This window comes from Engraulis encrasicolus, chromosome 23, assembly GCF_034702125.1.
Source record: "Engraulis encrasicolus isolate BLACKSEA-1 chromosome 23, IST_EnEncr_1.0, whole genome shotgun sequence".
Taxonomy (NCBI): Eukaryota; Metazoa; Chordata; class Actinopteri; order Clupeiformes; family Engraulidae; genus Engraulis; species Engraulis encrasicolus.
Genome location: NC_085879.1, coordinates 13,905,041 through 13,927,540, shown reverse-complemented (window position 1 = coordinate 13,927,540; position 22,500 = coordinate 13,905,041). Strand labels below are relative to the sequence as shown.

General features: G+C 44.0%; 1 protein-coding gene across 1 annotated transcript in view; it reads left to right on the top strand.

Moving 5' to 3' along the window:
* LOC134439570 (dedicator of cytokinesis protein 2) overlaps positions 1-22,500 on the top strand; it is a 338,998-nt gene that overhangs the window by 256,816 nt on the left and 59,682 nt on the right. Inside the window, exons 27-32 of the mRNA XM_063189473.1 lie at positions 1,235-1,333; positions 2,264-2,358; positions 15,620-15,698; positions 16,441-16,541; positions 17,169-17,227; positions 18,268-18,416. Coding sequence (XP_063045543.1) covers positions 1,235-1,333; positions 2,264-2,358; positions 15,620-15,698; positions 16,441-16,541; positions 17,169-17,227; positions 18,268-18,416 — 582 coding nt within the window. The remainder of the gene's footprint in view (positions 1-1,234; positions 1,334-2,263; positions 2,359-15,619; positions 15,699-16,440; positions 16,542-17,168; positions 17,228-18,267; positions 18,417-22,500) is intronic.

Here is a 22,500-nt window from a genome sequence, read left to right as displayed (position 1 = left end):
TATAAATCTTCACACACACACACATACACACACAGGCAACCCTCCCTGATCAGCAGAATGCGGTCAGGTTCTTGACACCCCGTCTGAGCGATGATGTTTATCTATCCGTCAGCAAACATCCATCTGTCATCCATCACTTCCTCCCCCTCTCCACTCCTCCCATCCATCATCCCTCCTTCTCTCCCTTCACTGCAGCAGACCCAGCACCAGCAGCACCAGCTCACCGCTGGAGAGAAGAACAGAGCAGAGAGTGAGGGATGCAGAGATAGAAGAAGAGAGAAAAGAGGAGGGACAGAGAGATGAAGAGATAGAAGCAGAAGATTGCAGAGCATGAGAGTGAAAGGGGGAGGGAGGGAGAGCAAATGAGAGAGGGAGCAGGAGAGAGAGAGAGCAGAGTGCAAGAGAGAGAGGGAACAGGGAGAGAGAGAGAGAAGTGCAGGAGAGACAGAAGAAGGTTAGATGGAAATAGCTTTTGAGTGATTGAGGGGTGTTTCTGAAAGAACAGTGTGCGTGTTGTGTGCGTGCGTGCGTGCGTGTGTGTACATGCACCTCTCTGGTTCATGGCATGGTGTTGAGAACTCCCTCCACTGCCTCCTGTCAGCCTCAGTTTTGCTCCCTCTAATAACTTTGATCGACTTTGATTCTGAACCTCATCGCTTGACCCCCATCTGCTCCGTCTTCCCGCCTTTTAACTCCCCCTATTCTCTCTTATATGCTCCACCGAGTTGGTCATGCTCTCACCTGGGATTGTTTTTTACCTCCGCCAATGAGGTTATGTTTTCGGTTGCGTTGGTTTGTCTCTTTGTCTGTCTGTTTGTTTGTTTATCTGTCAGAAGGATAACTCAAGAACTTCTGAACAGAGTTGGATGAAACTTTGTGGAGTTGTTGGAAATGACCAAAGGAACAAGAAATGAAATGTTGGTGGTGATCCGGCTCACAAACCAGAACCAGGATTTTTTTTTCACAGATTCTTCAGCAATGCTAGCCTACAACTCTAGACGTCCCTAGTGACCACACAGGGACCGGGACAGGGCAAATGTTGACATGGCAGTTTCTAACTAGTAAAATGTCCTGTATTTCTAGTTTTGTTTATTTGTTAGTTAAATCGCCAACATGTTGAATTTATAATCTCTCTCTTTCTCTCTCTCTCTCTCTCTCTCTCCCTCTCTCTCTCCCTCCCTCCCTCTCTCTCTCTCTCTCTCTCTCTCTCTCTCTCTCCCCCTCCCTCCCCCAGACTCGAGTGGTGGCATGCATGACAGCCATTCTCAGCCAGATGGATGACCGTCACTATTCGCATTACATCGAGACCTTCGCAGGATCTGCGGAATTGATGGTAAGACAGGCCACACACACACACACAGACAGACAGACACACACACAGACAGACACACACACAGACAGACACACACACACACAGACAGACACACACACAGACACACACACACACACACACACACACACACACACACACACACACACACACACACACACACACACACACACACACACACACACACACACACACACACACACACACACACACACACACACACACCAAACACAAATAGGATGGGACTTAACTTGGGCAATGACAGGGAGTGTAGTTTGCATATCTGAGTGTGTCTAACACATGCTTACGCAACCACACACACACACACACACTCTCTCTCACACACACACACACACACACACACACACACACACACACACACACACACACACACACACACACACACACACACACACACACACACACACACACACACGAAAGACAAACACAAATAGACACACTCAGATATGCAAACTACACTATATCATTGTCCAAGTTAAATCCCATCCTAACACACACACATACGCATATGCAAACACACGCACACACACACACACCACACACACACGGAGGTATACTACACACACACACATTCATGAAAAGATATTGACTGAGCAATGCAACAGACCCATACCCCACCCTCTCGCCTTCCTCTCTTTCCTCTCTTTCACTCTGCTTTCTCCCTCATCACATTACATTCTGCACTGCACCCCTAAAGCCATAAGCTAATAAGATATTAGCAAAAATTCACACATGCACTCCTCTCTCTCTCTTTCTCTATCTTTCTCTCTCTTTCTCTCTCTCTCTCTCTCTCTCTCTCTCTCTCTCTCTCTCTCTCTCTCTCTCTCTCTCTCTCTCTCTCTCTCTCTCTCTCTCTCTCTCTCTCTCTCTCTCTCTCTCTCGTGTGTGTGTTTTGTTGTGTTGTTTTCTCAGGACTTCCTGATGGAGGCCTTCTTGCTGTTTAAGGATCTGATTGGGAAGCATGTGTACAACTGTGACTGGGTGGCAATGATCATGGTGCAGAACAGGTGGGAAACACACACACGCGCACACACACGCACACACACGCACACACACACACACACACACACACACACACACACACACACACACACACATTCAATTTATCCCCGCCTCACACACACACACACACACACACACACACACACACACACACACACACACACACACAGGGAAGCCAACTTGGGGGACAAAGGGGACAGTTGTCTCGGCTCCAGGAACAGAAGGGGCCCAGGTTTGGATTCTCATGAAATTGTACGTATTGGGTGGGTTGGGCCCCCTTTTAGGTAACTTTTCCTTGGACCCAGTCAAAGCTGTCAGCGGCCCTGCCCACCAACACACACACACACACACACACACACACACACACACACACACACACACACACACACACACACACACACACACACACACACACACACACACACACACACACACACACACACAGCAACCTGTGCGCATGGTGCATTACGGGTCAATGGTAGCCTGGCGGTGAGCCTGCCTGCCTGCCCCATCTGCCTTCCTGCTTGATTGTTTTCTTTCCACAGTGGCAGTTGTTGGCTTGCTGCTCTGCTCTGGCTGACTCCTGTTCACTCCTTACCGGATCGATCCGGATCAATGTCAGGGTTCATGAGCAGTGATGTCAACGTTGTGTGCTACACAATCACAAATGCAATGCTAATTCTACAGAGTCGATTCAACATCAGTGCTTTTGCTTGCAGAGTACTCTCTAAATGTTGAATTAACACAGGATTGTTCACTGTGCGTGTTTGAATTACAGTGTAGAGTATACAGTATAGTGCAAAGGTAGACCCAAAGCCAAACAGGCAGTAATTGGCAGTCATGGCCAAGCAGTCCGTGGTTAAGGAGTTAAGATTTTTAGCCTGGAGGTTTGCTGCAGGAGTGAATAACCAAGCGCTCTCCCCTCATCCTCCTCCATGACTAAGGCACCTTGGGCATACTCTCACGCACGGCTTCCTTGGGGCACCTAGCGGGCTGCCCCTTGGCATCCAGTTAGACATGAATGGAATTTCATAACGTGATACAAGGAATAAGGGCTGGTCTGGTCCGCACCTGCCGTAGCCGGTTAGCATGCTAATTCTGAAGGAGATCTCTGTAACGTGACATGCATGCAATATTTACTTTAATGAGGCTGTTTTGTACTTGATTGTTTCACTGTTTGACTTTGATTGTTTTTCTCTTTTTTCGAGTTTCAATACAGTTTTTTTTCCTTGAGTTTTTTTTTCTCATTTGCATTCTGATCTCGTGTGCGACTCCTTTTCTCTTTTTTCCCTGCTTGGCGTTTGTGGAAATACACATTGAGCGAAATGCTCCAACAGATAATTGCCACCTTCTCCTGTTGTTCTTCAAAATAGCACACATATCATGTTTAGACCCTTTAACGAAGGCACTGTACTGTATTCACCCACACAAATGTATTGACTTTGAAAACTGAAACAGACAGCTCCATTTATTTTTCCTCTCTTTCTCTCTCATTCCATTCTGCACCACACCCCTAAAACCATGGCGTATTGTAGTCACTATCAGGCTTGAGGTTTTCCCCACACAAGGTATGACAATAAGGTATTTTAATCTGATAACGTTTTGGCCTGTGGCCTTCCTCAGATCTGGGCCGCGATGCAGATTACAATGACCTTGTTGAATTTTCATGAAACTTTATTTTAGTCATCTCCACCTCTTTAATTGGTGTGCATTAAATTAATTGGTGTGTTTAATTGGTATGTACTTTGTGCACTGCATACGTGTATGTATTTCACACTTAGTGCTGTAGTTTCAGCATGGTACCATCCTCACATACTGCTTTCCTGTGGTGGCTGGAGGGCTACCCCATGGCACACTGTTAGGCATGAATGGGACTTTATAGTGTGTGCACTTGTGTAGTGTAGTATCTTTATGGGTCGCAATGGCTTTCACTCTTGGATGCAAAGTTTCACTTTCACTAATTGCATGCGTCATTACCTGACATCCATGATTGCGTTGAATGCCCATCCAATCGATTTGAACTTCAGGTCTTCTAGTCGAGACCTCCAAGGAGGCAAAGGTTTTTTTTTTAGTGTTTTTCAATGCAGCAGCGTCAGAGTCAATGTGAATATGAAGTGTACAGCAAGAGGAGGGGTTGACTAGGCTAGATCAATGGCACACACGATGTACACACACACACATGACAAGGGAGAGAGACACAGAACGATAGAGAAAAATAGAGGGGGAGAAATGGGGTGATAGAGGGAGAGAGAGACAGATAGAAAGGCACAGGAAGACAGTATGAGGGAAAGAGTTACAGCGCCATGAAAATGTTTTATGTCCGTGACTGTCACCTTCTACACATTTCAGTGTTTAGGTGAAGAGATGATCTAACTCCCATAACACTGCTGTGGTTACTGCCACACTGGGGTGCATTTCTCAAAACCATAGTTGCCAACTATGTTAGCTACTTTGTGGTTTGCAATGCAATTTCCCATTGACAACTACCCAAGTTGCTAACTGCTAACAACTAAGCTTTCGAGAAACGCACCCCTGGACTCTTGCGAACAGGAAATGTCACTAACGCCTGCACTGGGTTGCAATGGCAATTTGCACTGGGGATATCTGGTATTTTGTTGGGTGTTGTGCTGCAACAACAAAACATGGGACTCTTAAGAAGATTTAGTAAACATGGAAATGTAAGCTGGGTGTTTCCTCCCAATAAATAATTAAAACTTTAAGCTGCATTATGCTGCAGCTTCTCTCACCAATTGTTTGTCCCACTGTGGTGCACTTGCAAGCTGAAGGATGACGCATACAGCCCTTCCATTCAACTCAGACAAAACATGTGACTGACTTCTTGAGAATAAAATGGTTGAGTTCATGGAAAATAGCCATGGTCTCAATGCAGAACTCGTAAATTATAAGTTTAATTTTCAAATTTGGATTTTAAGAGTAAATGCTCTTTTTTAAAGCACATTCTATTTCAATTTTTTTAATTATTATTATTTTTAAATAGGATTAAATTTGTTAAAAGCTAAGGTTTCAATGCAACTACCAACAGGGGGGAAGTATTATTGGACCTCAGTAACTTTGGCTGTACAAAACGGCAGTGTCAGCTCTCTTGTACCCTGTACACTTATGCATATCTAAGGACTATTACTCTGGTTTCTGTTGTTGTGTCCTTTTTAATGCATTTATTTATGTTTTCATTTCAGTGCATCATAGTTCAGCATGCTGTGGTTGGATGTCGCCCAAACATCTTCTACACTTCTGTCTCGCAGTCTGTCTGCACACACACACACACACACACACACACACACACACACACACACACACACACACACACACACACACACACACACACACACACACACACACACACACACACACACAGAAGAATGATGCGAAAAAAATACCAAGTGTATGTGTGCTCGTTGACTGCTTTTGCTGAGCCCAGGACAAAATCATCTGAAAGGGCCACCTACCCAATACATATAATGTAATTGGGGACCCAATTCTGGGCCCAGGACTATATACCCCTTTGTCCCCCCCATGTCGGTGGTCCTGAAGGCAAGCACTCAGAATATCAGCCCAGCTGTCAGGGGACAGGTACCTTACACAATGTTACTGAGAAGACACCGTTATATATTTACCCTTTGTAAGCAAAAACAGCACTTTCGGCCTGGAGTCAAGAGGCTTCTAGACGGCTCTGCTGGCCTAGCTGTTCTCCTGCCAGTCTCAGTGCAGCCATTGGACTCAGGAATCACTCTCGCCGCAAAAGTCTCTCACGGGCGCCGTAGCCAAAGAGCCTTTATTGTATTTGAGGATTTGTCAAAGTCCCCTTGCACCAATGCAGCTGTCCGGCAGCAGGCCTGTAACACAGTCAGAAGAGCACAGGTACACACACACACAGTCACGCAAATGCAATCATGGGCATGCACACACACACACACACACACACACACACACACACACACACACACACACACACACACACACACACACACACACACACACACACACACACACACACACACAAACAGTCCAAACCAGGGAAAACAACACAGAAAGCCACTGGTAGGCAATAGCTACTAGGCAATAAGTCCCACCCAAAACGAAACAACATTACGATGCCCCCCTTGTCTGCCTTGTCCAATTATTCCTAAATAATTTAATATAAGCCGCAGCAGTAACTGCCCGTCCAATCCACCCTGACAAGGCCATCAATATCATAGACTTGTGTTTTGGTTTTATGGCTCTCCACAGGCCCATTAGTTCACTGCGTCGTTACTGGCCGCGACAGCCAGGGCCAAATTAATATGCGACTCTAATGCGGCTAACGAATGCGGTTGTTCTTCATAGGTGCATTTCATACAATGCAATCAATCCGCTATTTGGACACGTACATAACTGACAGTGATGGTTTGTGGTCGGCTTACAATCGAATCAGCACAGCCACTAAACTCGCTAAAGTGTTGTCTAGTAGCATTTAACAACAACAGACACAACCTTCCCCTTAGTTTACAGCTGCTTAGTTACTCGCCGCGGCAGCCAGGGCCATATTAATAAGTGACACTAATGCCACTAACGAATGCTATTGTTCTTCATAGTTGTCCCTAATACCAGGCAATTAATCAGACATTTGGAAACGTTTGTGACTCTGCTGTTAGTGTTGTTGGTTGACAGTTGTTTGACACACAATTGAAAAGTGTTGTCTAATGTCACATAAAACAGTCCTTTTCCTTTGATTGCTGCTGCCTAGTTACTGGTGTCGACAGACAGGGCCAAATTAATATGTGACAGTAATACCACTGAACGAATGCAGTTGTTCTTCATTGGTGTCTTTAATACCAGGCAATTAATCAGGCATTTGGAAATGTATGAGACCAAATTTTGATGGTGTTGGCAGTGGTTTACAGTCACAACAAAAATTGGAAAAGTGTTGTTTGTCAGATAGAACAGTCCCCCTCCTTAGATTGCTGTTCACGAGTTACTGCTGTCGACAGTCAAGGCCAACTTAATATGCAACACTAATGCCACTAGTTGTTCTTCATAGCTGCCTTTAATACGAGACAATCAGGCATTTGGAAACGTGCGTGACCAACTCTAAATCTGTTGTGCCACCACAGTCACAAACCTTGAAAAAAGTTTCACCTGCGTCTAGAATATCAAATACAACGACAACCCCCTCCTTCCCCTTATTGCTCCTCATTTGATATGGGACACGACAGCCAGATTTCATTAATATTTCATGTCCAACAATTAATGCACCTAATGAAGGCAATTTATCAGACATTTGGAAATGTTCGTGTCCAACTCTGGTGGGCTCACGGTAAACCACTGCCTACACCAACAAAGTCACAAAGCTTGCAAAAGTGTCCCCTGTGTCCGCAGCAACCCTCTCCTTCCTGCTATTAACGAATGCAGTTGTACTTCGTAGGTACCTCTAATAGGAGGCCATTAATCAGACATTTTGGAAATGTCCTGAGGAGGTGGAGTGGGGGCAACAGACTGTATCTGTGACTGTGGCTGTGGTGCCCCAATTGTAAACCACCACCAGCAGCATCAACCCCAGAGTGTGCAAAAGTGTCACTCTCGTCTAGTCTATCAAACACAACAACAGACACCTTCTTATTGCTGCCATTTGTTTGCTGCTTAGTTACTGAGCGTGACAGCCAAGCTTAATTAATATTTCATATGCGACAATTAATACACCTAACGAATGCAGTGTCACTTCACTGGTGCCTGTAATACAAAGTAATTAATCAGCTGTTTGGAAACGTTCTAAGAAGGGGATACGACTATCGTGGCATCATGACTGGGGTTGGTGTTAGTGGTGGGTTACAATTACCGCACCCCAACCACAGAACTCCCAAATATGTCACTCGCATCTAGTCTATGAAATACAAAACCAGACCCCCTCATTCTCCTGGTGCTGCTGTTAGTTTTCTCCTTAGGTACTTAGCATCCAAATTACCAAATTAATATGAAACACTAATGCAGTAAACAAATGCAGCTCTTCTTCATTATTTGCCTCTAACACGAGACAATTTATCAGACACTTAGAAAGCTTTGTGACCAATTGCTCTGGTGTTGCTGATTTACAGTCAGGGTACCACAGCCACAAAACTTGCAAATGGGCTGTCTAATATGTACAACAACAGACCCCAAACTTTCCCCTTATTGCTTAGCTACAAATAGCCAGGGGCAATTTAAAATGCAGCACTAATGAGGCTAACGAATGCAGTTGTTCTTCACAGGTCCCTTTAATAGGAGGCAGGGCTCTAAATTAACTTTTTCCACCACCAGCCAATTTGGCTAGTAGACATTTTTTCTTACTAGCCAAATGGAAGGTCAACAAGCCATTTTTTTCTTACCAAAATAAACCATGCGTTAATTATGTTGCTTTTAATTATTTTATTGAACTAAACTATGTCCTCAACACAGATAAACAATATAAATATTATACTCAATATAATTCAGTCTATTCTATAATTATTTAGTAATTATATTTTTATTTCCTGCATTTCATTATTTTTCATTCAATTTCCATATACTGCACAGGCAGCCAAACACTAGCCTATTACCTCACACACCATCACCCAAACCTCACATACAGTATAGGCCTACAACTCACACAAACACAGCATGCCTTCAACACTAATGTCACACACATAGACTTTCAACATACACTAGCCAAACACACACACAACCAAACACTGCAAAACCTAATATCCCCTACTCAGCATCACTTCACACACAGTGGTCCAAATACTATGGACAATGCACAGAAGACAGGTGAAGGGGAGAAGAGATGAAGGGAGGAGAAGGAGACGGAGAGGAGAAGGACAGGAGACACCCGCGCGCACGCACGCACACACACACACACCTACACAGTGCGTGAATGATGTCTGCATTGTGTGTTTATGCTGCTGCTGCGTGACACCTTCAAGTTCCTCCAGGTCAAATTAATATTAGCTTTACTTACAATGCGCTTGGAATGACAATTACCTTTACGCTATCAACTAGATATCCAATAACACCACGGAGACCATGCTTACTTTGTTACTTTCGTCGCTAGTTTTTGTTATCTTTTTTTTCACTTACTCGTATATCCATGTCAAACTCGTGCAGGGTCTTTACGATGGCGTGGGCGATATTAGGAAACGACAACTCCATCGTTTGAAGATGCGAGGACCTCGCAAATATCAGATGGCTTCTGACGGCAACGACACTGTTTTGACAAACAGCTGTCCTGTCCCTCCACTCACTCACGCCGTTTTCGCTCCACCAATTCTCTATTTCACCGTCACAACAGTTACGCTGCTATTAATTGCAGTCATCGACACATAACCGTGCTTTAACCACTGCCACATTATTTTTCATCTGACCAAAACCTACAAAACCAAAGTAATCCGCGCTAGTCCGCTCACTGAACATATTTTATCAACACTAGTTCCAGCGCGCGGGTATCAAACTCGCAGCCAATGGATGTGAGGCTGCCTTATTGTGATTAACGGTCAGCCAATGGGTGTGGGCTACATCATGACGGCAGGACTAATGTTCATGTGCCTAATGTAGGCGACGTTTTAACGTTCATCAGACGGCAGCTACAGATCTGTGCGGGCAGCTGTTTAACGTTCAGTCGGAGGCGCGCTACCGGCCAATTTGGCTAGTGGATGATTTTTTCTACCAGCCAAAATGATTTTTCACCCGCATTTGGCGTGTTGGCGCCCGTTAATTTAGAGCCCTGATAGGAGGTAATTAATCAGCTATTTGGAAACGTTCAGGGACGGGAGCATCAGAGTGTGACTGGGTTGCTGGTGATGGTTTACAATCGTGGCACCACAGAACTCGCAAAAAGTGTCACACCCAGTCAATTGCATAGAGAATTTTCACGTGGGCATGGGCAATAACCAGCATGCAACCACACTTTAACAAGGGACAGAGAGTATTTTATGCACTACCACAGGCACAAAACCTGACTGTCATATAAACAGGGCTTCCTTCCCTTTTCTTATGAGCACAGCCAAACAACCACAGGGACAGAACAGATTTCAGTTACCGTCTTCATAGACGTGCACACACACACACACACATGTGCACGCGCACACGCACGCACGCACACGCACACACACACACACACACACACACACACACACACACACACACACACACACACACACACACACACACACACACACACATTCTCTCTCTCTCTCTCTCTCTCTCTCTCTCTCTCTCTCTCTCTCTCTCTCCCCAGAACAAACAAAAAGACACACACAGAGCACTCTATATACTTAGACAAACACATTGACACTGAGACAAATGGATAGTGGTAAAGAAACAGAGGGAAGCAAACACTGCCACACACACACACACACGCGCGTGCGCGCACACACACGCCCACAAACATTTTTTTCAGAGCTCTAGTTTTGGACCAGGCTAGTGGACCAACTGTGAAACCCCGAGCAGCACTGGCATGGAGGAAGATGATGCAATTAAGTCTTTAGCACAGAAACAGTTGACCACAGTTTCCTGTCTTTGGCTCCCCATGCTGCCCACATCCACACATGTACACGTGCACGCAGGCACGCACGCAGGTACGCACGCATGCACACACACACAGACACACAGACACACAGACACACAGACACACAGACACAGACACACAGACACACAGACACACAGACACACAGACACACAGACACACAGACACACACACACAGACAGAGAGAGAGAGAGACTCCAGTCTATAGGCTGGATTGGTGCATTATTTGCTTTAGTCTTGCATTATTGCATTTTGTAATGCATGAACTGTTGGAATGTTTAGGTCTTGGTAAGTCTGAATGTTGGGCCATGAAAAAGGATCTCCATTAGCCTAGAAATCTAGACGCCCCTAGCGACCGCAAATTGACCGCAGTCTAGCGGACACCGGTCGTTTTGCGAGGCTGAAAGTTATCCGATGACAGGGCCAATCAAATCGCGAGGGGGGCCGGGCTACCTAGTAAACAGGAAACTTTCTAAGAAGAAGCATGGTGTCCGTCCGTGCTACGTACAGCACGAAAGTGTTTACTTAATTTAAAAAGCCTGGATGATAATACATTTCGTGGCTGACATGGATTGATGTAATAATACACCATGAACTTATGGGGCGCAAATAGATCTCAACACATTACCATTTGATCATTCGATGTTTTAAACTAGCTCGGTAAGCTAAGTTGAGCATTTTACAGAACCAGATAGTCACACGTTATTATCAGACCACTACTGTAGGTGTAGAATGAAATTGCTGCCCCAATTTCTAACAAGACTCATGCAATTAAAAACGAGACATTTGGGAGCTTTGGAAGTCTTTGAGTAGCTTACTAAATAGATGGGAATGACACCGAGTCTACCAAGCTAGTGGCTAGCTAACCTGTCGTCAACAACACAGACCTAGGTATCCAGGTTAGGGTTAGTCTTAGAAAAAAACTAGGGTTAGAAACAAAAAACTAACATCAAAAAGATAACTAGCTCCGTTATATGGCGGTGGGATCGATAGTCTGGCTAGTGGGAGCGAGCTGACCGGGGAGCGTTCTGCGTTGGGAGCGACAATCCGGGAAAGTTATGGGTAGCTGGCTAGCTAACGCCGAACATGCCATGTTGACAACAATCATAAATATAACCATTTAACAAGCCCCAAATTGCTCGACATTTTGCTGATTGATCAAGGAGGGTCATGTGGTTGAAAACGAGGCATTTTTGAACTGTATAAGTGAAAACACGATTTATTAGGAAACTTGTTTGTGGCTGTGGTCATCACACGAATTCACTGCTACGACGGCTGGAAGTTGCCGCTACAAAGAGGCCCTCGCTAGTGGCTAGCTAACCTGTCGACGTCAATAGCAGACCTAGGTGTCCATCCTTGTATTATATGCCTGCCGCAAATTCTAATAAGATCCATGTCATTAAAAACGAGACATTTTGGAGCTTTGAAAGTCTGTAAGTCGCTTACTAAATAGATGGGAATGACACCTGGTCTACCGACCTAGCGGCTAGCCATGTATTAGTTATGGGTATACAGCTAGCTAGCTAACACCGAACATGCCATGTTGACAACAATCATAGATATAACCATTTAACAAGCCCCAAATTGCTCGACATTTCGCTGATTGATCAAGGAGGGCCATGTGGTTGAAAACGATGCATTTTTGAACTGTATAAGTGAAAACACGATTTATTAGGAAACTTGTTTGTGGCTGTGGTCATCACACGAATTCACTGCTACGACGGCTCGAAATTGCCGCTTCAACTACAAAGGGGCGTGTCGCGTGTACGAGACAGATGTGACGTTACACAGAAGTGTGTGGGGATTGGTTGTTTGCCATCCAATTGCGTGACGTTGAGTGCTGAAGCAACCGTTTATCCCGCCCACACTGCTGCCCAGCTCTCCTAGACCCTGGTACAGCTTTTTGCTGTACGGGTCTGGCTGCGCTAGGCTAGATCTCCATCAGATCACCCTCAAATATGTTTGTAACATTCTTATTTTTAAAAAATATTTTTTTTCACTTCTTTTTTATTGTTAAACATTGGCATAAATATAAGCTAGTCTGAGAGAGTACTTTCCCCATAGAAAGTCTTAATGCAGACTGGTTCACTCACAAACATGTTTAGGTGGAAGGTTTACAGCGCGGCCCACATTGGGTTTATGTGAACAGTTAACATGTGTCTACCTCTGCAATAAAATTCGCTGGAGGTAACGGCGACTCCCTCACTCTAAATCATATCCTCCCATACTGCAGTTTACAACAACGCGATAAACTTGTCACGCCAACACTGGCACAGCACAGCACAGTACCTTGGTGTTCACAGAGTCAGATAGTTGTTTGTTATTTTTTATTTCACATTTACTGTGTTTCCTCACTCTTGTGTGTGTGCCTGTGCGTGTGCATGTGTGTGTGTGCGTGTGCGTGCGTGTGTGTGTGTGTGTGCGTGTGCGTGTGCGTGTGCGTGTGTGCGTGTGCGTGCGTGTGTGTGTGTGTGTGTTTGAGTGTTAATTCAACACATTAAGAGTATTAGGACCCAGGAAAAAGTCGACATGGGGGGACAAAGTGTCAGTTGTCCCGAGCACAGGAAAAAATGGGGTCCCAGAACTATGTAGGTCCTCATTACACTAGGCTGGGTGGCTTTCATATGATTTTTTTTCCTGGGCCCAGCCAAAGCTGTCAGTGGCCCTGCTAGGACCTAATACACTCCACGTTTAGAAGGGCATTAAATTTGACTCCACAACAACGCAATAAACTTGTCACAACACAGCACAGGACACCACAGCACAGTGCTTAGTGTCCACAGCCAGATAGAATAGTTTTCTGTTATTTCTTTTCCATCTAGTCTCTTTCCCTTAGAGAGGGATGGGGGTGTGGGGGTTAGGGCCAGGGAAGCCGACAGAAAGAGAAAAACAGGTCAGCTGTCCAGGGCCCGGTTACAGAGGGAGGGGCCCAGAAATTGGTCCTCATGACATTGTATGGATGTGGTGGGGAGCCCTTTCATATTACTTTGTCCCAAGCCTAGGCAGAGCTGTCAATGGTCCTGTGAGGGGGGTTTAGGACAAAGGGGGCATATAGGGAATTGGACATAGTAGATGCACTTCAGCGGATGAGAGAGGATATAGAGGGATAGAGGGGGAGGGGGGAGGAGTGGAAGAGGGGGAGGTCAAGGGGGGAAATGAGAAGAGGTTAGAAGAGTTGATAAACACATCTCCCCCACCAGGGAAAAGGGTAATTGTGGATAGTGCAGTGCCACTGAAGAGAGAGAGAGAGAGAGCGAGAGAGAGAGAGAGAGAGAGAGAGAGAGAGAGCGGGTGTGGGTGGTTGGGTGGGGGTGTAGGGGCCATAGGGGTAGCCCATAGGGGTGTTGATGTGTGTATCTAGTTAGAGTCTTGTGACGTGTGTGTGCTTGTGGGCATGTGCGTGTGTCTGCCGGAAATGCTTCCATGAATCAAATTCAGGTGTGTCTGTATGTGTTGATGTGTGGGCGGATTACGGTACTGTGTTTGTGTGTGTTTACATGTGGCTAGTATAGAAATGTGTTTTTGCGTACATCTACACGTTTATACATATACAGTACAGTACATATACGATGTCAGCCGTGTGCATGCAAGTACACGTATGTCAGGTTTAGTTAGCCGAAGATGGGTAAAAAAAAGATTTATAATGACTAAATCCCTATATGCAGCATATTGTGCAGTGTTGATTCGACACCTAGAGGGCAGAATTAACTAGGGGAGTGTAAAATTGGACTCTTTGAGTGCTAAATTAACACTTCGTCATTTACCATGTATGCATGCCAACAGATGTTACACATATGCATGGCAGATTTATGTCCGCATGCCCATGCCGTCATACGCATGTTTTCTGTATAATTATGTATGCAATTATATCCGTTTAATGTACTTCCCCAGATTTAGTACTGATATCAATTTTCATCTCCCATGTGAATCAAACTTTACGAGTGCGGTAGAGGGAAGGAACATGCTGGGGAAAAAATATGGAGAAAGACAGGTTTATACACAGAAAATTCATTTCCAGTTCCTGCTGAGTAACTCTGTCACCCCCTGGCACATTACAGTAAACTTGATAACCTTGATAACACCTCCCACAGAAAACACCTCCCACATTGACAAGGCCCCTTGCAAAGATGAAGATATTGCATTGCGAATGTATTTTTTCTGCTTGTCTTTACAAAAAAGGCATCATGTTCATATTTACATATTTTGTCATGTATTTTGTTATAACACTGATTCTTGAAAGTTTGGCACAAAACATGTCCCAGCTATAAAATTGCTAATTCTGTTGAAAATCAATTACATCTAATTTTTTATGAACAAAATGAATCCAGATAATGATCAAGGGGTCTGTTACACAAATGTACAGTTGTTTGAAAGATTTAATTGTCAGTTTATCATTCTCCATTGCTGTAAACCTGGCCACACCCTGTAAAACCTGCTGTTCTAAGGATGGACATCATCATTTCAATTGACTAAAAATAAAAAAAGACCTTCGTCTATGATCATATATCTATATTTTGGATTTGATCTTTTTTTCTTTCCAAAATTAAAACCTGTTTTAGCCGCATTCTCAAGAGTCAGTGATATCATATTTCACATAAAACTGCCTGAGATACCCTTTTCAGTGATGTCGCATATGTCTGACACCGCCCAATCCCACCACCCAGCCTGACTAACAAATGTGCTGCTGTGACAGTGTGTCTAACACCATTTTGATTGGTTCAACACCTCAACAGGGTTTTCTTGCGAGCCATCAACACCTTTGCTGACACCATGAACCGAAAATTCCTGGACAACAACAACTTTGAAGTGCAGGTGGGTGAGGGCGACACGGTGTGATATTGCGTGTGCGTGTGTGTGCGTGTGTGTGCGTGTGTGTGCGTGTGTGTGTGTGTGCGTGTGTGTGCGTGTGTGTGCGTGTGTGTGCGTGTGTGTGCGTGTGTGTGTGTGTGTGTGTGTGTGTGTGTGTGTGTGTGTGTGTGTGTGTGTGTGTGTGTGTGTGTGTGTGTGTGTGTGTGTGTGTGTGTGTGTGTGTGTGTTTGAAATATATTAGCTTATAGCAAGTGTGAGCTGTGGGGTTGCCACAGTGTCTCAACACCTCGATGCACCCCATGGCAAGACCATGTATTATTTCATTTTAACAGTTCAAGGTGTGTGTGTGTGCGTGTGCGTGTGCGTGTGCGTGTGCGTGTGCGTGTGCGTGTGCGCGTGCGTGTGCGCATGCGTGTGTGTGTGTGTGTGTGAGGCAGGGAGGGAGAGGTAGAGTGATTTGCTTTGCCTCTGAATTTTTTGGTTTCTTTCTCATGTACGTGTGTTTGTGAGCATGTGTGTGCATATGTTTCATGGGTGTTTCTGTAATGTGTGCATGAAATTGCAGTTGTTAGTGAACTTCTGCAGATGAGTGTGCATGCATGTGTGTTTGTTTTTGTGCACTGGGAGGCCCATTTTGTGTGCACACACACACACACACCTATCTGGGACATCCTCCTGGGTCTGTTCATTCCATGCTGTCACTTCTTCTTCTCTGTGTTGATTTGCTGTGTTTGTGTGTCCTCAGCTGTGGAACAACTACTTCCACTTGGCCGTGGCCTTCATTACGCAGGAGTCGCTGCAGCTTCAGCACTTCTCGCCCACAAAGAGAAACAAGATCCTTGCAAAGTGAGGCTGAACCCCCTCCCCTCCCTTCCTCTTCTCTCTATTGATAATACATTGGAAGTGTGCCAGGTCTTTGCTAATGCGGAGACACAAGTGCGCGCATGCGCACACACACACACACACACACACACACACACACACACACACACACACACACACACACACACACACACACACACACACACACACACACACACACACACACTCAGATATACACCCGGTCAACAACCTGGGCGCATGGTGCATTACGGGTACACGCACGCACACATTCACGCACGCACGCATATATGCATGCACACACACACACACACTCGAAAACACACAGTTGGAAATGCACACAGGCACACACATTGAGATGAATGCATATTCACAAATAGCCTAGTATGTGTGCATGTAAGTACACACACACACACACACACACACACACACCTGCACACTCACACCTGCACATACAGACACAGACAAAGTTGCACACACACACACACACACACACACACACACACACACACACACACACACACACACACACACACACACACACACACAGACTCTCACCTGTGCACACGGTGCAGATGGTGCATCAGGCTGAGCCCTCTGTCTTGTCTCCTCTCTCCTCTCTCTGACCCACAGGTACGGGGACATGAGAAGACTAATAGGATTCGCTATCAGGGACATGTGGTACAAACTTGGTAAGGTTACACACGTGTGTGTGTGTGTGTGTGTGTGTGTGTGTGTGTGTGTGTGTGTGTGTGTGTGTGTGTGTGTGTGTGTGTGTGTGGGTGGGTAGGTGGGTGTTTGTGTGGGTAGGTGGGTGTTTGTGTGTGTGTGTTTGCATGCCTGTGTATGTGTGTGTGCTTGCGTGTGTGTGCGTGCGTGTGCGTGCGTGCGTGCACGTGTGTGTGTTTGTGTATTTCAGAAAGAGTTAGAGAGAAGCGGAGTGCTTGTTTGTGTTTGTGTGTGTGGAATGTATTGTAGCCTGCACCTGTGCCTGAGTGTGTGCTCATGTTCATGCGTGCCTGAACCTGTGTGTTTGTGTGTGTTTGAGTTTGGGATCAAGGGTTGTTGTATGAATGTTGTTGGTATATGAGATGTACTTGTTGGACAGCTTGTTTGTGCTGTGGAGTGGAAGGAAAACATCATTTGGCAGTATTTTTAGCTGAGGACAGTAAATAAAATATGACTGACCTTCTTTGATATTCGTATCGTGTGTGTGTGTGTGTGTTTGTTTGTTTGTGTGTGTGTGAGCGCATGTGTGTCTGCATGCATGTGTGTGTGTGTGCGTGCGTGCGCGCGCATGTGTGTGTTTGTGTGTGTTTGCATTTCTGTGTGCGTCTTTGTATGCTTTTGTGTGTGTGTGTGTGTGTGTGTGTGTGTGTGTGTGTGTGTGTGTGTGTGTGTGTGTGTGTGTGTGTGTGTGTGTGTGTGTGTGTGTGTGTGTGTGTGTGTGTGTGTGTGTGTGTGTGTGCGTGTGTGTTAGTGTGCTTGTTTGAGAGAGAATGCATATGAGTGCATCTATGGGTTTGTGCATGCATATCTTGTTTTTATCTGTATGTGTGTTTGTGTGTGAATGTTGACTTTCTCAAGTGCAGTACATACATGTTTCGCATGTACAGTATGTGCAGTATGTCTTCACATTCACATGTGTGTGCATGTATCTGTGTGCCTGTGTGTTTGTGGTTGTGTGTGCCTTCGTGTGCGTGTGTGTGTGTGCTGTGTGTGTATGCTACAGAGCAGAATAAGATCCGCTTCATCCCTGGCATGGTGGGGCCCATCCTGGAGATGACTCTGATTCCAGAGGAGGAGCTGCGCAGGGCCACCATCCCCATCTTCTTCGACATGATGCAGTGCGAATACAGCCACTCCAAAAACTTTAAAAAGGTACACACACACACACACACACACACACACACACACACACACACACACACACACACACACACACACACACACACACACACACACACACAGCGGCATGATGCAGTGCGAATACACAATACAGCCTCGTCAAAACTTTAAAAAGGTACACATATGCACTCTCATTTACTTGAATAGTACATCTGCTCATAGACATACACATACAGACACACATGATTTATCACACATATTTTAGGATGACTTTATTTAGACAGAACACACGCACGAATGCACGCATGCACATATGCAATAATAATGCACATATGCAATAGCACAATCAAATATATACCCACACAACAAGAGAGCAAAGATATACGCATATTGTATGCACACACAAATACACAGATGTGCCCATCATGCATGAACACCACACAACACATACAGACGCGCACACAATATCTCTCTTCCCAGTTCACTGTATGTGTGTGTCTGTGCACACATGCACGCACACACAATATCTCTCTTTCCAGTTCATTTTACCCTATGTATGAGTGTACGCTTGAGAGAGACAGAGACAATGACAGATGGAGATGAGTAGAGAGATATTACTGTTTATATTCTATTACATACTTCTGATTATAGGGGACATTTTGTGTTCTCAGCAGTTGAAATTGATTAAAGCGTCCATATTGTGTTTGTTGACTTTGAGATTTGACATCATGATAGCCATCAGTGTAAGACAGAACACATTGATCTCAGACAACAGCAGTCATACGATGGCAAAGATGGAGAGAGAGAGGGAGAGAGAGAGAGCTCTCACTGCACAGAAGTTCTTACAGAACACACACAGATGTACAGTATGCAGGCACACACATGTGCAAAGACAGGAAGACACGCACACACGCACACACACACACACACACACACACGCACACACACACACACACACACACACACACGCGCGCGCGCGCACACACACACGCATGCACACACATGCACACATTACATGTTCAAACTCCCATGGCAGATTTATCTCTGACTGCATACTGTACTGTTGATCCAGTGCACTGCTGAATTATAAACTTGAAAGCCCATAGCAAATATCCAATTATAGGCATGTGCTGTGCTCTGAGGATGTGTCTGATAGAGCACACTTCCAACATGCTGATGAGTGGAAACCCTGAACAGACAGAAAGGCTGCAGGAAAATGCAGGATTGTTATTGAAATGTCAGCACAAAGAGTTCACATTTTCGAGCACACCGCCTGCTCACTCGCAGTCAAGGTGTTAGGGGATCACACATCAAAAGGGAAGAGACAAATCTCTGTATGCTTAGATTCAGGCAAAAAAAGTTTAATTCTTTCTTTCCTCTTTCTTTCTTTCCTCTGTTCTGTGCTCTCGTTATATTTTTCACTGACACAAGGTGATGATATCTGCACACTTACATCAGTCTTTAAAACTTTCTTTTTTTCTTTCTTTCTTTCTTTCTTTCTTTCTTTCTTTCTTTCTTTCTTTCTTTCTTTCTTTCTTTCTTTCTTTCTTTCTTTTGATTTTCTTTCTTTCTTTCTTTCTTTCTTTCTTTCTTTGAAGCGTCTGTGGAAAGAGCTAAAATAAAGTCTTGGTCACAGTGATGCAATGGTTAGAGTAGCCAACCATGAAGGGGTCCCCATGGGGACCCAGGTTCCAATCCCACCTGCCCCAGGCCGTCTCCAAACCCCCATGTTCCATCTCTAATCTCTCTCTCTCCCCCACTTTCTCCATGTCACCTTCACTGTGTGTGTGTGTGTGTGTGTGTGTGTGTGTGTGTGTGTGTGTGTGTGTGTGTGTGTGTGTGTGTGTGTGTGTGTGTGTGTGTGTGTGTGTGTGTGTGTGTGTGTGTGTGTGTGTGTGTGTGTGTGTGTGTTGTGCTCTGTCTAAATAAAGCCATCCAAAAATATGCATAATAAATCATACTGAAGACCTGGCTAATCACCTTGACCATCAAACTAAGTTTAAATGCAAAATGATTTCCATAAATGTGTAAGTCTGTAAGTGAAAATGTTTTAGTTAATCACCTTTCACTGTAAAACAGTCAGTGTAGAGGTTGGCAGATAAAATAGGCCTACTTCCTTTTATTTAACCTTTGTTTAGATAAAAGACACATTGAGATTAATAATCTCTTTTTCAAGGGTGTCCTGGCCAAGAGACAGCACAAGTTTTAACATTAAAGTAGTCAGTAGTCAGATTAAAACAACAAAAACGGTTACAAATCATGGATGCCGAATCAAGTGCTTCCGGTCTAGAATTAAAATAAGTTAAAATGTTATGTAGTTAAAGCTGACTCTGCCACCGGATGTCACCTGATTCTGCAACCGAATGTCACCCTGGTACCTTAATGTGGTTTACATGTATAACCGTTTGCGTCCATTGTGTACTGCAGGCCAAAAATATTCAGGATGTCCCAATAAAATGTATACAAACTTTAAATCATTGTTAAGTACGCATTCATTTAAAAGTAGGCCTATGTAATTTTCTCATATAATATGCAAACATCACTTTAATGTTTTGTCATCACTTTTTTCAAACTGATGACTATGCTACTCCATGCTATGAGAGATAGTGAATGTAGCCATTGAAAGGAAATGCAAAAAAAAAAATGTTTTTCAAGAATTATGTGTGGATAGCCAGCAGGACACGCCAGGACAAAGATGACTGTCAGTTTTGAGAGCAGGTGGTGATCAAATAGTAAAATGATGCCTGTAAGTTATAATACACTTTGAACATTTCATGAATTTTAAAATCCACCTGTTCTACAATGATCTGAAGTGTGCATACATCTTTTTGGAACACCCAGTATTTACACCCATATGAGGAGCTAAATCTTGCCTCCATTTTGTATTCATGTACAGTACGTACAGTGCTACTTATAACTTTACATACCCCAGTAGAATGTTAAGATTTGTAGACATTTTTCTCCAGAAAATATGAATGATGGCACAAATAATTTTCTATCACTTATAGTTTATTGTTTGAATGAAGCCATTTATTGTAAACCAACTTTGTCTTTTAAAATAATAACAAACTATGCAAATAAGCTTGATAATTAGTTTATAGAATGAAACATCAATGCTTGTTTTACTCAACACATACATATCCATAGTAGAAAAAATAATAATTTCAAAGTGATCTGTTAATTTTTTTCCGCGGCTATATGTATTTACACCAGTCTTGGATGCTAAATTTGCTGTTTTTTGTTTTGATAAGTGTACAGCAGTTACCTTCATTTTGATTTTCATTTAGTATGCCATAAATAATATATGATATATACATCTAATAAATAAATAAATGTTAATCATTAACCCATCTGTGAAGCTAAATGTGCTGTTCTGCGTTTCCCATGTATATGTTATGTCCCATGCAGTGCATTTCCTATGCACAATGTGTGTGCTCATTTAGTAGGCCATAAATAATGTATATATCTAATATGTAAATAAATGTATTTACACCGTCTGTGAAGCCAAATATGGTATTATGTGCTTCCCATGCACACTACACCAGTTTCCTCCATGGTGTGTGTTCATTTAGTAGGCCATAAATAATATACATCATTTAGTAGGCCAAAATTAGTATATACATCTAATATGGGTATACCAAACTACCAATCCATGTGTATAGTACACTGGCTGCTTCAAGTAGGCCACAAATAATACAGTATATACCGGTGCATCTTTCAGTAGGCCAAATATATATCTAATATGTAAATAAATGGGTATACCAAACAGTCAAGCTAAACGTGCAGGTACTGTATGGGTTTCCCATGTGTACACTAGTTGCCTCCATTATGTGTGTTTATTTAGCAGGTCATCCATAATAAATGCATCTTTTACTAGGCCAAATGTAATGTGTACATCTAATATATAAATAGATGTGTACACCTGACGGACACTAAATATGCTGGTATGCGTTTCCCATGTGTTGCCTCCAGTGTGTGTGTTCATTTAGTGCACCATAGATAAGGGCCCCAGGCCTGTTGCTTTATTACCCCCGTGTGGAGATGTCTCTTCAGAGGGGACGGCCACTAATAGACGCCATCCTTCAGCATGTGCATGATAGCAGCTCATTTGAGGAGA